The sequence below is a fragment of the Terrapene carolina genome, unplaced genomic scaffold (genome assembly GCF_002925995.2).
Source record: "Terrapene carolina triunguis isolate 2854851 unplaced genomic scaffold, T_m_triunguis-2.0 Scaffold66, whole genome shotgun sequence".
In the NCBI taxonomy this organism is placed as follows: Eukaryota; Metazoa; Chordata; order Testudines; family Emydidae; genus Terrapene; species Terrapene triunguis.
The window spans coordinates 54119895-54134297 of NW_020664417.1; the positions used below are offsets into that span (position 1 = coordinate 54119895).

Here is a 14403-nt window from a genome sequence, read left to right on the forward strand (position 1 = left end):
GGGGGAGCGACGTTAAAGTACTGGCAGCCACTTCTTACCAGTACGCCATACCGGCCCACTTTCACCTCTTCTCAGGGCGTACCTGCCGCCGAAGCCGCGGGACCGGCGGACCTCCCGCAGGCATGCCGCCGAAGGCTGCCTGATTGCCGCCCTCACAGGGACCAGCGGACCGCCCCCCGTGGCTTGCTGCCCCAGGCATGTGCTTGGAGCGCTGGTGCCTAGAGCCGCCGCTGCAAGTCAACCTACGTTTTAGGAGCAGACCTGGCCTAAGAGGCAGGCACATATAAGACAAAATGGACTGGAGGCACCACAGGAAGCTTTTAGCTTGGAGCTTGTTCCAAGTTGAAAGGGGGCGCTTGGTATTGTGAATTACTGCTTCTTCAAGAGTGGTGTGACACTAATAGATTTCCCCCTCTTTTTTTGTGTGTTCACTCTGGTAATTATGGGGTCATTCTTATTTCTAAAACCGCTGTATGTCATTTGTTGTATTGTGTGAGGCAGCCAGAGGCATATTTAAATAAACATTAATAATACATTGGTACAAAGTTTACAGAAAACCTGCTAAATTTACTGTTCTCGGTTTAGGACAAATAATAGCATCAGCGGAGGAATAAAATAAACAACTCTTTCTCTTCCAGATTTTAAATTCAGTTTGAAAACAAACACCTGAATGTAAAACAATGGCACATACAAAAGTATTTGAAGTGCACTTTACAGACCTTAATTATCACAGTGCCATGTGCAGTTGTGTCTGTGTATTATCCCTATAGTAGAGCTAGAGAAACTGAGGCAGAAAGCTGGTGACTAATCATGGGGGGAATCAACATCCCCGAGGGGATTCAAATTTTAGAATTCAAGTCCCATGCTCTTCAGCCCCACTTTGTCCCATTTTTACTGCTGCATCAGTGTAGAGAGGCCTTAAAGCTGCCCTACGTGGTTAGCTGTTGATTGCCTCCATGTAAAGGACTCCTCATCTGGTGCATAAACACACCTCTGTGGCATTCCTATCCAGCCCCTCACCTGTTGTAGGTGGTGTGCCAGGGGTGGGGAGGACATCTTCAGAGCTCTCTGTTCACTAGAGAACCTCACCCAGCATAATAATCTCAATGGATCATCTATACACCCGTCCTGTTTAGAGTAGCCCTGTTGTGATAACTGAGCCTACAAATTTATCGTAATTTACCCTCAACAGTAAAAAGTTCATAAGATATCACAACAACCTGTAACAACAAATGTTGATAGGAAAAGGTGCAAAAGCAAGTCTGAATTTTTCCAAACGAAAAGGGCTGCTGATACAACTCAAGGACTGGGATAAGATCATGCTTGGTAAACAAGAGAAATGTGAACCAAAAATTGATGTGTCAGAAACTAGGCCTAACTGGTAGATAAAATAACAATGAGATGGGCTATTTTGCCCATCACTGCCTTTTGGAGTCCTTAGAGAAACTTTTTTTGCGGGGGAAGGCAGGAAGGGAAATTGGCTGGAGTGAGCTTCACCATCATGATTGCAACCCCCACCATCTCCTGGGATGCCAAACCTCCTTCATCCTAATCCTGAGCAGACAGGGCCAAAGGAAGAGAGAACCAGATGACATTTCCACCTCTACCCGCTGAAATCCAACCTCCACCTAAGATATGAAACTTCCTTCCCTCCCCCTGTCCCTCCATGTCCTCTTCTTTCCCTACCTTATTTTTCTTCTTTCCTCTCTCTCTCTCTCCTTTTTCCTTGTGTCTGATAAGAGTTGGGCTTAGCCACTCAAGACTGTATATTTTGCAACAGTACTGTAAGCCTGTGACCAAAGAGAGACAGCAAAAGCAATGTTCTACACAGCCTGATGCTGACATGAGTTTGCCAGGTCTCGAGAGTGGCTGATAAGACCATGTGCCATGCCTGTGTTTTTCTGCAGTGAGGTTGCAAGTGAAATCAATATCAGAGATAGAAGCTGCATTTTCTATCTTCGCTGTTCTTTTCTCTTCCCTCTTGTGTGTGTTTTGTCTTCTGGGATCAGACTTTAACAACGATGACAACTCCGGCCCATCTCAACTAAATTCTTCTCTTTATCCCATCTAAAAGACTCTCAAACAAGGAGGTTTTCCATCTAAAAACTCTTGCCAGCTAAAGGGAAAGGGATATTGTTAAAATGAAAACCTTACTTAATAAACTGTGTTTCCTTCTTTTTTGTATCTTTAAGAAAAAGTTAAAAGGACTTGTAACGGTGTTTGCCATGGTACAAAGCTGCGTATGCCAAACCTTGTTTAATGCCGGGCAGTGAGCGGGTTATGTTATTCAACAGCCCTTAGACTGCTCTCTGTTACCTCAGGGCCCTTGGCTGCACTCTGATCCAGGGTTGAAGAGTAGTATGACCAAAAACACTACCTTTGCCCATTCTGGCTGCGCTGATGCATGTTTGAGTTCAGCCCCTCATCCCACTCTCAAGGTCTATTTTCTGCCTCACATTTATTTCATATGAAAATATTAACAACCACTTTTGACAGGCAACAAGTTCCCTGCCCTGGCCTATTCCTGAAATGCATTTTGTTTAAAAGGAAAAATTAATTAAAGCCTTAAAACCATTTTCTCCTTTTACAATGGTTCTGTTTATTGTCCTTCAGGTGACATTTTGCTGAACGTGAATGGAATTGACCTGACTGGTGTCAGCCGTAGCGAGGCAGTAGCCCTGTTGAAAAACACCACCTCGTCTGTAGTGCTCAAAGCCTTGGAAATGAAAGAATGTGAGGCCCTGGAGGACATGAGCCATGTATCACTCCCTGACACCACTCAGAACACATCTGATAACAGTGAATGGTCACCTTCCTGGGTTATGTGGCTTCAGCTGCCACGGTAAGTCCAAAAATTACATCCTTGTGTTGAAGGGGAGTGGGAAGAAAGATTTATGTTTCTTGGATGGCTCTTGTTTTTTGGCCTGATTCATTACACTGACATCTTAATTAAATCCAGGCTCTGTCAAAAACCTTTATTTTAAATACCTCCCTTTAGTAATTGTATATACATATATGGAAAGTAGACACATAGGGCTGCTTTTAAGGGAGGAAAGAAATATCCTGAACAGTCCTATAGTTGAAAATGTGTTAAGGAAAAGTCTGAGTGGATGTAGGAGCTCATAGAACTTTTATATCTGGGATCTGAGCCCTCTGGACCACCCTGCAAAGTCCAAAACTACCCCTGCAGCACTCAAGCTTCACAGATCCTGTGTTAGTTAAATACAGCTGAACTGTTTGACTTTGCCCAGATGTTAAAAAGTGCACACAGTTGGTGCATTTCTCAGAATCGCCTCCCCTGACTCCACCACCTGCCTGCGAAAAGTTCATTTGTAAGATACAGGAAGCAGCTGTTTTGTAGTTTTAGTAAAAATAAGCCACATAGTGTGTAGTTGAATTGTCTTACATACACAGGGCATTTTAACATCTTCAGCACGCATAAATCTGCATCTTGCAATGTTGTTTGAACCTGAGCTTTTAATGAAGACTTGCCCTGCATCAGGGATTACACTGAGTTAATGCTGAAATTCCAATTCTTAAATGGAATTTAACTCTCATTGATTTCTAGGACTGCAGAATTTGACGCGACAGTTTATATATGCTTTACCTATTAACCTGAACCCAATGGCTGTTCAGAATATCCTTTTTTTCTTTTAAAAGGGCAATATCAGGTGGCTCCGCTGCATGGAGAACAAGGGTGAAACCAGTTGGGTTACTCAGGTTTTTTGTACACAGCTTCATGGTTTTGCTTTTATTGGGTATTTATACTCTAGCTAGATTCTGTTCCTTACTATTCCATGTTAGGCCATTTTGCAGGCCCTTCCTTGTATGTGGGTGGAGGTTACAAAGTGTGAAAAGCAAATCTGTGCCATCTTTAGGGGTCAGGTACATCTCTTCATTCCGGGGGGGAGCAAATAGCCTAGGCCAATAGATTTTTCCCTTCTTTACTTTTATGTAGAAACTAGTGTGTTTATCAGCAACTGAGGATGGATTTTAATTTACCCTTCACCATGGTTCTGGTGAACCAGTCAGATGCCAGTATCACCCCTAGAACACACCCTCTGCCTCACTGCATAGCTATCCTTACTGCACCACAGGGATTGAGAGCTCCCCTCTCTACAATTTACAGTTCTCCCTCCTAAGCCAACAGAAATTTAAACTTTACTCTTAGTGGTTCAATATAAAGGCAATGCATTGCCTATCACTGAGGAAAATACAGCTAAGTCCACCTTGAGGAAGCTTTCCCTCAGTCCGCTCACCACACCTGCTGTAACCACTGAAGGAGGACTGTGGTCACTCTGTCCTGGGTCCTGCAGTCAAGATAAAGTTACTGTCAGAGATGCAGAGTAGCAATAAGCAAAAGCACATTAAGATCAAGCAGTCCGATATCTTTGGCTTTCTGGGCTGGAAGGGAATTTTACCCTTTTGAACAGCAGCTGAGTTTATTAGCCTCCCTGCTCCAGAAAATGCACATATACAACCCCCAACTTTTTAACTGAAGGAAAATTACCCACCATGTCAGCAGGTCTGAAAACAGGAAATTCATTGTAATCATATCCCCAGCTGCATCTCAACTCACAGAAAAGGGCCACAGTGTGGCTGAAGTGTAGGGGAATTAGTATGCTGAACTGGTGCGCTGGTCTTCTTAAATTTAAATTAAATAGGGGGAATAAAGATTATTAGAATTGACAGTAACAGAGGTGTATTTCACCCCTATTAGTACTGGCTTGTTTGGCAGGCCCCAAGCAACAGATTTGGACTTATTCACTTAACAATACATGTTATCAGACACTTCAATCTTATCTAGCGCAAATACTGGTTACCCTTCTGTTCTCATTGACTCTCTGGTGTCCACACTACACATCTGGAAGTCCTTCAAGCTCTGTCACCAGGACATGTATCATTAATACACATTAACTCATTTCCCCCCAGTCTGAGATTTGACCTTTCACTAGGCTTCCAGGATGTTGTTGGCAAGAGCCACTCCCCACTAGATTTCAAGGGTATTTTCAACAGCTTTGCTACACAGCCCAAGCTTGTCTTGGGAAAAGATGATTCAATTCAAATACAATTCTGCTTAGTCAGTGTTAATCTAGATTGCTTAATATGCAAGTGTGGTGCAATGGGAGGAAGTCTTGGTGTATTAGAGTGTGGAACATTTAGATACTATAATTAAAGTTCAACAGCAGGAGACAATGCCCCTAAGAAAGAGGAATGCAAAGAACAAGCAGGCCTGGTCCTGCAAGATAGGAATCTATGAATCTATAAGCCAGAGAAGGAAGAGCAGGCAGAATAAGGGAGATGGGAAGAGGACACAGAAAGGAGAGAAAATGGTAGGGGGGAAATATAGAACATGATACGGAGACATGGGGCGAGAGAGAGAGAAGGAAGAATCACTGGCCTCAGCAACAACCTGGAGTACTGGTTTTGTTTCCCCTTAATTTCTGAGTGTAGCTGTATGATTTAAGATTAGTGTTTCTCTGGGCATACTTCTGCGCTGATACCAATACTGTAAATGAGCAATACATTCCCCTAATATAGCTCACCTCTCTTCCATGGGTCATATGCACATTACAAAGCTTGGTACAGATGAGGAAATAAACACTGAGGATTAGGCAGTTTGCTCAAGCTCCCATAGCAAGTCAGCAATAGAAGCCAAATCTGACTTGTCAGGGCCTGGCTCTAAGCACCAGAAATCACTGCCTTTCTAAATTCTTTAAATAAGTAAGCACTTGCTGAGCTCACAAGAAATGGGCACAAATTTCATTTCCAAGATATTTTAAAACTGGTCTTCGGTGAGTCATTTTTAGATGACTTGTTAGTGTATAAATAACTACTCTGTAGTACGATACATTATGTGGTGGTTATAAAACTGTGTGCTTCTAACAATGGTCTGAGCGAGGTCCTAGGGACCACATGTGAGTGGCAGGTATGTTTGCTGGTAGTCAGATCTATTGAAGTAAAGACTAATCATCCCTATCTAGCATAGTTATTTCTTAACATTTGTTTTTTCTACTCAGTTGGCTGTTGAGGAATACAGGTCATTTATTGTTGAAGGTGATAAAGAGAACACTACACAGCAGCTAGAGCAAAGTTACACTTCCCCAGAGCTACAGTAATTTTTCTACCCTTGCTAATTTTGCCCTCCTTCCTTCTCTTTATCCTCGCATTCCCCCCAACACTACTTTTAAAAATACATTTTAGATCAGCCTACCATAACTTACAAATACTTCACAGATATACTGTGAATAGTAGTCTACTCAGCTGTGAAGTGAAGCAGAGAGATTGAATTATTCAAGGTGTATCACAGAATCAGTGGCAGAACTGGGTATGAGACGTGAAATTGGACAAGCACTCCCCCATTTTAATGGTCTTGCTGTAAGCAGAACTTTAAAAACATACCTCTAAACCCCATTAAGTACACAAGCAAATGCCAGTTTTACAGATACATTATATTGAAAGTTTGGACTAAGTTGTTCTGTAACTTTGATCCATTATAACAAGGGGAAAACAGATGAAATCAGTGACAGGGAAATCAGTTTTGTCTGCTGACACGGGTTGTCATTCTGAAGTATGAATGTGAAACACTTTAAAAAAAATCTTTCAATATTCATTGTTGCAGAGACAAAGATGAAGCAGCCAGGAGCAGGGTATTACACATTTTACTATTTGAATCTAAGACTTAAAGAGAACACAGTTAAATTGTATTTTAATCTCTTAATGCATCTGTGAAAGCTTCGTATCAAGTGCTGGACTAGTTTGCTGAGTACATAACATTAAGATGGGCAACTGTATTTGTAACAGTGTTATAAACAAGGGTCTGACAGCATTGTTAGCTTCTGAACTGCCATGAGGATACTTTGTGTCACTCACATGATGAGTGTGTTTGTATGCAGAGAAAACCCTCCTAAACTTAAAAAAATTACCAGTCACTAGCTGCTGTAGAGCGGTAATCTGTAAATTAGTATGGTCCAAAGTAGACATTATCCCCTATACTGCAGCAGCTCCAAAGGAACCATTGTGGTCTAACTAGGTCAATAATCCATAGATTAAAGTTTTTCCTTGTATACCAAGAACCTTCAAGCTGCTCCACAGCAATAAGTACAGATGATACAAGTACATCATTTCATTTTCTCTTTGTGGTGCTATTTAACTCCATTTTTATTACTACAAAATGTACCACTATCCCTTTCTTGTTCTCAAACTCTCCATTTGTAACCCTCTCTCTCCCAGCTATGCAGAGCAGGAGGCTTTTTATTCCTTAAGTGCTGAAATATCCAGACAACTCCATTAGAGCCTTACTTATTTCCTTGTTTCGGTGCAGCTTTCAGGCCCTGAACCGTTGTTTCAATGTATTAGCATCTAGATGGTGTGCATGGCTGTAACTTACATTTTTTCATTGCTTTAGTAAAACACTGACAGTAAGAGTTTGTGCGAATACAAATTCACCTACTGGTGTATTTAGGTGCTTAACTTTTGGCACCCAAATTTGAAGATTTTTAGTCTAATTTCTTGGTTGGCTAGCCAGAAATACAAGGAGTTCAAAGTGGAAATTAATTCAAGAAGTAAAAATACAAAATGTCTTTTTCTTTAACACTGGGCAATTTCTATTGCCCCAGTGCCAAGCTATTGCAACACTAAGTGCAAAGTTTTCTTCTCCAATCTGGCCTGCAGATGTCACCTTTCACAGCTATCAAAGACCAGATGTGCCCCTTCGGCCATCAATACCCAAAGCTAGGTATTTAACAGCAAGTGTTTCCGGGCCAGTGAACAACCAGAGCAGTTAAACCTATTCCTTTGAGGGTATTCACCTTTTCTGAGCTAGACACACCACTGCTATCTGGCTAGTCTAGAGGGGCTGCCAAATAGCACTAGTTTCCTAGTAGAGCTCAAGTTGCTGTCCATTCTGGCAGTGTCATCTTCAAGGTTCATGATTATTATGGGACTCTAGTACTCATGTTGTGCCAACTCCAGGATTCTCTCAGATGTTCTCTGGCTCCTGAAAAGCACTTGATGTCTGCTGCTTGTAGTAGCACTCATGATATTCTGTGCACTTTCAGGCAGGGACAGTCCCTGGCTGAAGATATTCTTAAAGTGTTGACATAAAGGGGGGTGTGAATCATGCATTACCCCAGTCAGTCCATCACCTCCTGTAGGCTGTGGTAAGACATCTACCCCCTTGTTCCAGTGGGGGAGCCTGGCCATCACGGTATGCCCAAGGACTCAACAAGGTGTTGAAAATAATTTTAGTTGCTAGTAAGATATAGGGAAACCTATGAATAATCACAGAGTACACTATATGCCTAGTAGAGTTGGGGGGGGGGGAGGAATAACAAGCAGGTTATTTGTCCCTATTCAGTAAGGAACATTCAGAATATAGCACCTCTTGGAGCTGGCTTCTGCTCCCAAATGATCAATTCTACAATAGTGCCAGGCCACTACACTTTCATCTGAACCTGGGAGAAATAAATACTGTTGGCTAATGAGCCCTTGTTTGCATTCATCAGAGCCAAATATTGCCCTAATCTCCTCCAAAATTAACTTGATTTTAAATAATATTTTAGATGATGGGGTTGTTTCTCTGCCTTGCTCTACTTTTTAGAACAAGGATATTTCAAAGGTATCTATATAGGAGTTAGCAGCACTCTGTTTCTTGCAAATCTGTTTGGTGCGAACATTAGAAGATTGAAGCCTACACAAGGCAGTTCAGCTAATAAAGTTATTCACAGCCATGGAGGAAGAGTAAAGATAACAACCTAGACTTGAGAAAGAAGAGGCTGGCTCTGGAATGCTAAGAGTAATGGACAACAAAAACCCAAATCACTTTGCCATCTGGAACTTGAATTTGTTATTAATAGGACTCCAACAGTCACAATTAACCATCAATTAGACACCTTTATACAAACACAATTGGTTCAGATTAAATGCACACTAGATCAATCACATTGACAGCATGTCATAGCTCTGTTACCTAAATCCAAGTTAGATTACAAGTAGAAGGTAAACTCTATAGTCTAATGGTGGTAATTTAACTGAAAGACCTACACAATGTACTAAGACACCTTCTTTCCTTGTAATTATACTTGGCCTAGCTGGTTAAGGACACAAGAACAAACTCCCTTTTTTTAAAAAATGGACAGAAGTATTTACTGTAAAATTGCCCTTATTCAAGCCGTCAAGAAACTTCCTCCTTAAGGCAATAAGTAATTTCCAAATACAGCAAGGTTGTTACCCATTCTGCATATCAGGCTGAATTAATATTAATGATGACTAAATCCTGGCAACACTTGGTCGTGACCTTGTTACCAAATCCTGTGAGCTTAAAGGTGGTTTGTTTGTTTTTTTCCTCTCCATTTTCTTTAAAGTGATTCTGCATGCTCAAAACCCCACAGCTGGGAAAGTAATAGAGCCCGCCTTCTGGGGAATAACCAAGAGTCACCTGCTTTTTCCATTAGCAGCCAGTGATCTGTTGTGCAAACACTATACCTAACATCCTGGCAGCAGGTGAATATTTGTAGATCCTAGGGGACTAATCTAGTAATACTGTAAAATCCTGCTGTGAAACTTAGCAAACATATTATTTTACAAGAAAAATATGACAATCTTTAAAAAATATATATACTTTATCTTTAAAGGTACAATTTTGCCTTTTTCAGCAGAAGAGTCAGCTCTCAGTGAGAATTTTAAAATGTCTTTCAATACAGAGTAAATTCAGCTGTAATGGATTGGCTTAGAATATGTGCAGAAAGTTAACTAGTCTGTTATAACACCAAATGCATTTCAGCTCCTTCTGCCAGCTTTAGGCTAGATGGTAAAGGCTTATCAGTATCCCTGGCAAAATTTTGCATTACTATATCTCTAATGAAGATGGCAATAGTCTTTTCTAGTTTTCAGAAAATATCTGACTGATGCACTGAAATATTTTGGAAGGTTAGTTTCATAATAAACGCTAAAATAACTAACAAACAGGCATTTAAACTAATGCAAGATTAAGATTGATTACCACATACCACAAAATACAAGCTTAATTAATTTAACATTCCCCTCCCCCCCCCCTATTCCCCCCCCCCTCCAACCAATAACCATTATTTATAGTTGAGCAATACATTATGTTATCAGGTAATATAACCAACGGATTATAACAAAGCCAAACCAAAAGACAGAGAGGGTTTTTTTTAAATCATTCATTCTTATAAAAAAAACCCACAGAATTAATCTTGTACCTGTAACAAGCCACCTTCTCAATAACAGCATAATTACTCCACCACTAGGGTTATGAAAGTAGAATACTCTTCTCGGTACAATTCTCACTCTTTGCTCACTAACAGCAAAGGTATAATCCCTTCCCTAAGGTGATATTTTTCCTTGTGTGATCTCAGCCATTTAAAAAAATAACAATCTGAATTACTCAGCTTTGTATTACACCAGAATTCATATCCATCCTTATCCTGAGAGTTTTGGGGTATTTTTTTTTAAAACCGTGTCTTAAAAGCATGACACTTATTACTGACGGAATAGCTGATAAGAGGCAGGTAACAAGGCACTTGACATCTGCAGACAGCATCAGTGTTGTTTTTAAGTTTTATGATTTAAATGAAGTCCAATCTCAGTTGAAATATTTTCTTCAATGGAACTTTGATGCTTTTTAGCAGTCCCCAAACATGCTACCAGTTCCTAGAAAGGCAGATGCATCAACAAATAAACTTAACTTAATCCTAAGACATTAATTAGACTGATTTGTTTCAGGTATTTGTACAGCTGCAAAGAAATTGTATTACGAAGAAATACAGCAGGAAGTCTTGGCTTCAGCATCGTAGGCGGTTATGAAGAACACAGTGGGAACAAACCATTCTTTATCAAATCCATCGTTGGAGGCACACCAGCATACAATGATGGAAGAATTAGGTAAACTAATGAAACTAATATTTAAATAGTACTCTTCATCCAAAGAACTCAAAAGGACTTTATAATATTCATAGAGTTAAGTCTTAAAATAAGGAGACTGTGGTCCAGAGAGACCAAGTGACCTGCTGAAGGTAAAAAGAGGGCTCAATTTCATACCAATCCAATGAAAACTTCCATTGAAACCAGTTAAGTATAAAATTGGGCCCTTTTTGACAAAGCTGGGAATAGAACCCGAAATAGAATCCTGTGCTTTAACAACTTGCTTTTCTGGCAAAATATTATCAAGTGTATAACTATCAACATCTACATATAATAAAAGACATCTGTGAAGTAGTGTATGTTATTTACACAGTAACAGTTGTTTTAATTATACATACACTTCTACATTGACAACTAAAAATGTAATTTAAATCCAATACTAGGTGTGTGAGATAAAATATAGGTGACCTGTAAATTCTTACACAGTGCTTTATTGTCCAATAACCAGTTAATTTTACCTGGCACACAGAGATCTGAAAGAAGAGCTCTGATTTCATATTTTCCTCCATATATATCTGATTTGTAAAGGAATGCCAGGAAAGAACAAATACATGGTAGAGTAAGAACACAAGGATTTTTTCAACAGCTTACCTTCAGAAGCCTCAACTTTTTCACCCCCACTCTTTTGCCCGCTTAGTAGTTGCCATCCTTCTGGCAAAGTGGTGACACAACGTTATAGAGCCAGCCAAAGCAGCTCAATTGGCAAGAAAGTTGTCTGAGATCTGGATCTCTTCTTAGTTTTAAGTGTTTTAACTAAAATCTTATCTACATTTTTAATTTTCCAGATGCGGTGATATCCTCCTTGCTGTCAATGGCAGGAATACATCAGGAATGATGCATGCCTGTTTGGCAAGAATGCTCAAAGAACTGAAAGGAAAAATTACTCTCACTCTTATGTCCTGGCCTGGCACTTTTTTATAAAACAAGTATTCATGGAAAAATGACAAATCATTTGACACAGAAAACAAGCTATTTACTATGGACATCAGTTTTCCGGTCAACTGTATATTTGTAAATAATAATAAAAAAGTTTTTGAAATGTAATCTTGCATGTCAAGACGGTCTTGAGAAAACATGGCACCTGTCAGAGTAACGTGCACTTTAGAAAAAAGCAAAGCTACTGAAATTATAGATCAGGGTACAATTCTCATGTGTTTAAGTTTGTATTTTTATATTTGATTCATTATAATAAAGTCCATTAAGAAGAAGCAGCAATTCTGTTCACTACCATTTTCAATTTATAAAAAAGTTATGGATATGTAGCTCGGAAAAATACCTGGCAGTCTCTTGAAATGATAAACTTGAAATGTTTTTGTAATGCTTAAATCAGTTGACTGTTTCTACCCAACATGTAAAAAGCACTTTGATCAAATAATGTTCCTTTTCAAGGTCAGTATGATGCTGATATTTTCAAGACTTTCAAATATTTTGTCTGTTAGGATGTAATACTGTGAATGAGATTTTATTTCTTATTAAAAATAAATGTAACTATTGTACAGACATGTTCTTTTCTTCAAGAAAACAGTAACTATAATTCTTCCCAAAGTTTCTGATTAACTGCAGATAACCCAGCAAGATTAGGACTTCATACTTAATTTTTTAAAATTCATGGATAAAATAGTGTTTAAGTATTGTCAGATTGACTACTAATTATCCACTTGGATAGTGGCAGTGTAAGTTTTGCTAGACTCAAACATTTTCTGGAGGGATTATGTCCAAAAGTGAGATGGTAGTTTATTTTCTTTGCTTAAACAATTATAGGTGTCTCTATGGAAATTATCAATATTCTGAAGTCAGGTGCTCTTTCCCATTAACTTTAAAGGGGGAAAGGATCAGGCCATTAATTTTTATTGTGACGTGGACAGCTGTCTCTCAAATATGCTAAGACCAACTTCATTTTACATAGGTCAGAGCAGCAGAATTGATGGATAACCAGTTAATAGAAACCAAAAGTAATTATCTAACCTCCAATTCTATGAGCTACTTAAATCTTCCTCCTGCACTCACTCATACATTTGAAAGTTGTGTTAAAACCTTTAACACTTTATATGTAACATAAATAATGGTCATACTCGCCAATCACATGAAAAATAATGTCCATATTTTATGTTTTTGCCATACCTGCCAGCAAAAGTCTCTCAAATGCCTCTCGCTCTTCTCCTATGGCACACAAAAGGATGACCTGTTTAGCTTTGCCCTTTGAGTTCATTATATAAAATTCAGAGATCCATGAGCACGGTTACAGATGTATTGGTTGGTATTAGTATGCGGTAACATGAATGCAAACCAACCTCAACCCAGGAGAAGAATAAATTTCCACAGCTCCTACTGGCTTAGGCAACAAGAGACTGAGTTCAGTATTTTGGGGGTAGGTTTCCTGTACAGTACTGCAACAGCACCACCCTCTAGACCTCAGAAGCCACCGTTGAACTTTTTCTTATAGTATCTTAAAAATAAGACAAAGTCAATCCATGAATCTTAACTTAACATGAAAAATTCACTCTTTTATTTTCAAAAAACAAATTAACCTTATATTTTGTACTAACAGAACAAGATTAAGAGCAAATTTCTTTAATACCCAGAAAAATAAGATTTATAGTAATCTATTTCTGGCACTAATATATGCAAGTAAGCAAATATCACACATGCCTATTCCACTGGAGCAGCTTCAGTGTTTTCCTGTTCAGGGGCAGGTTCACCACTAGCTTCTTTTCCTTCTTTGCTTCTTTTGGATTTTTTGTGTTTGTGCCTCCTGTGGCTGTCCCCTTCTTCACTGTCATGACGACGCCTGCTGTTACTAAGACAAAGAGAGGAAAATGCTCAGACAGATGCATACTCTGCTATTAAATAGGCCCTCAAACATAATGTATGAGAAATCTGCCTCTTGCTTCCTTATAAGAAAACTGACACCTGCAGTTTTAATGTCATGTGCAGTACTGGAAAATGTGGACAAAGACGAATAGGAAGTGATCACCAGAACATAAATGTGCATCACAGTCAAGCTTCATTTTTAATAAATGGTTTATATGCATCCATGCTATTTTTTAAAAAAAACCAGGAATGAAAAATCACAGAGTCATAGACTTTGTCAGAAGGGACCATTATGATCGTCTAGTCTGACCTCCTGCACAACACAGGCCACAGAATCTCACCCACCCACTCCTGTAATAAACCCCTAACCTATGTATGAGCTATTGAAGTCCTCAAATCGTGGTTTAAAGACTTCAAGGTGCAGAGAATCCTCCAGCAAATGACCCATGCCCCACACTGCAGAGGAAGGCAAAAAAGACCTCAGGCCTCTGCCAATCTGCCCTGGAGGAAAATTCCTTCCTGACCCCAAATATGGCGATCAGCTAAACCCTGCGCATGTGGGCAAGACTCACCAGCCAGACACCCAGGAAAGAATTCTCTGTAGTGACTCAGATCCCACTCCATCTAATTTCCCATCACAGGCCATTG

The 14403-nt window shown here is 39.6% G+C and overlaps 2 protein-coding genes across 10 annotated transcripts in view; one reads left to right on the plus strand and one right to left on the minus strand.

The window, feature by feature from the left end:
• The window catches only part of LNX1 (ligand of numb-protein X 1), an 83260-nt gene extending 71395 nt beyond the window's left edge, over positions 1–11865 (plus strand). For both annotated transcript variants that reach the window (XM_024215958.1, XM_024215966.1), the window contains exons 8-10: positions 2614–2842; positions 10747–10905; positions 11730–11865. In XM_024215958.1, coding sequence (XP_024071726.1) covers positions 2614–2842; positions 10747–10905; positions 11730–11865 — 524 coding nt within the window. The remainder of the gene's footprint in view (positions 1–2613; positions 2843–10746; positions 10906–11729) is intronic.
• A 1557-nt stretch (positions 11866–13422) lies between these two features.
• Positions 13423–14403, minus strand: part of FIP1L1 (factor interacting with PAPOLA and CPSF1) — a 79956-nt gene continuing 78975 nt past the window's right edge. For all 8 annotated transcript variants that reach the window (XM_026647934.2, XM_026647933.2, XM_026647938.2 and 5 more), the window contains one exon: positions 13423–13741. In XM_026647934.2, coding sequence (XP_026503719.1) covers positions 13594–13741 — 148 coding nt within the window. In that variant the 3' untranslated portion in view covers positions 13423–13593. The remainder of the gene's footprint in view (positions 13742–14403) is intronic.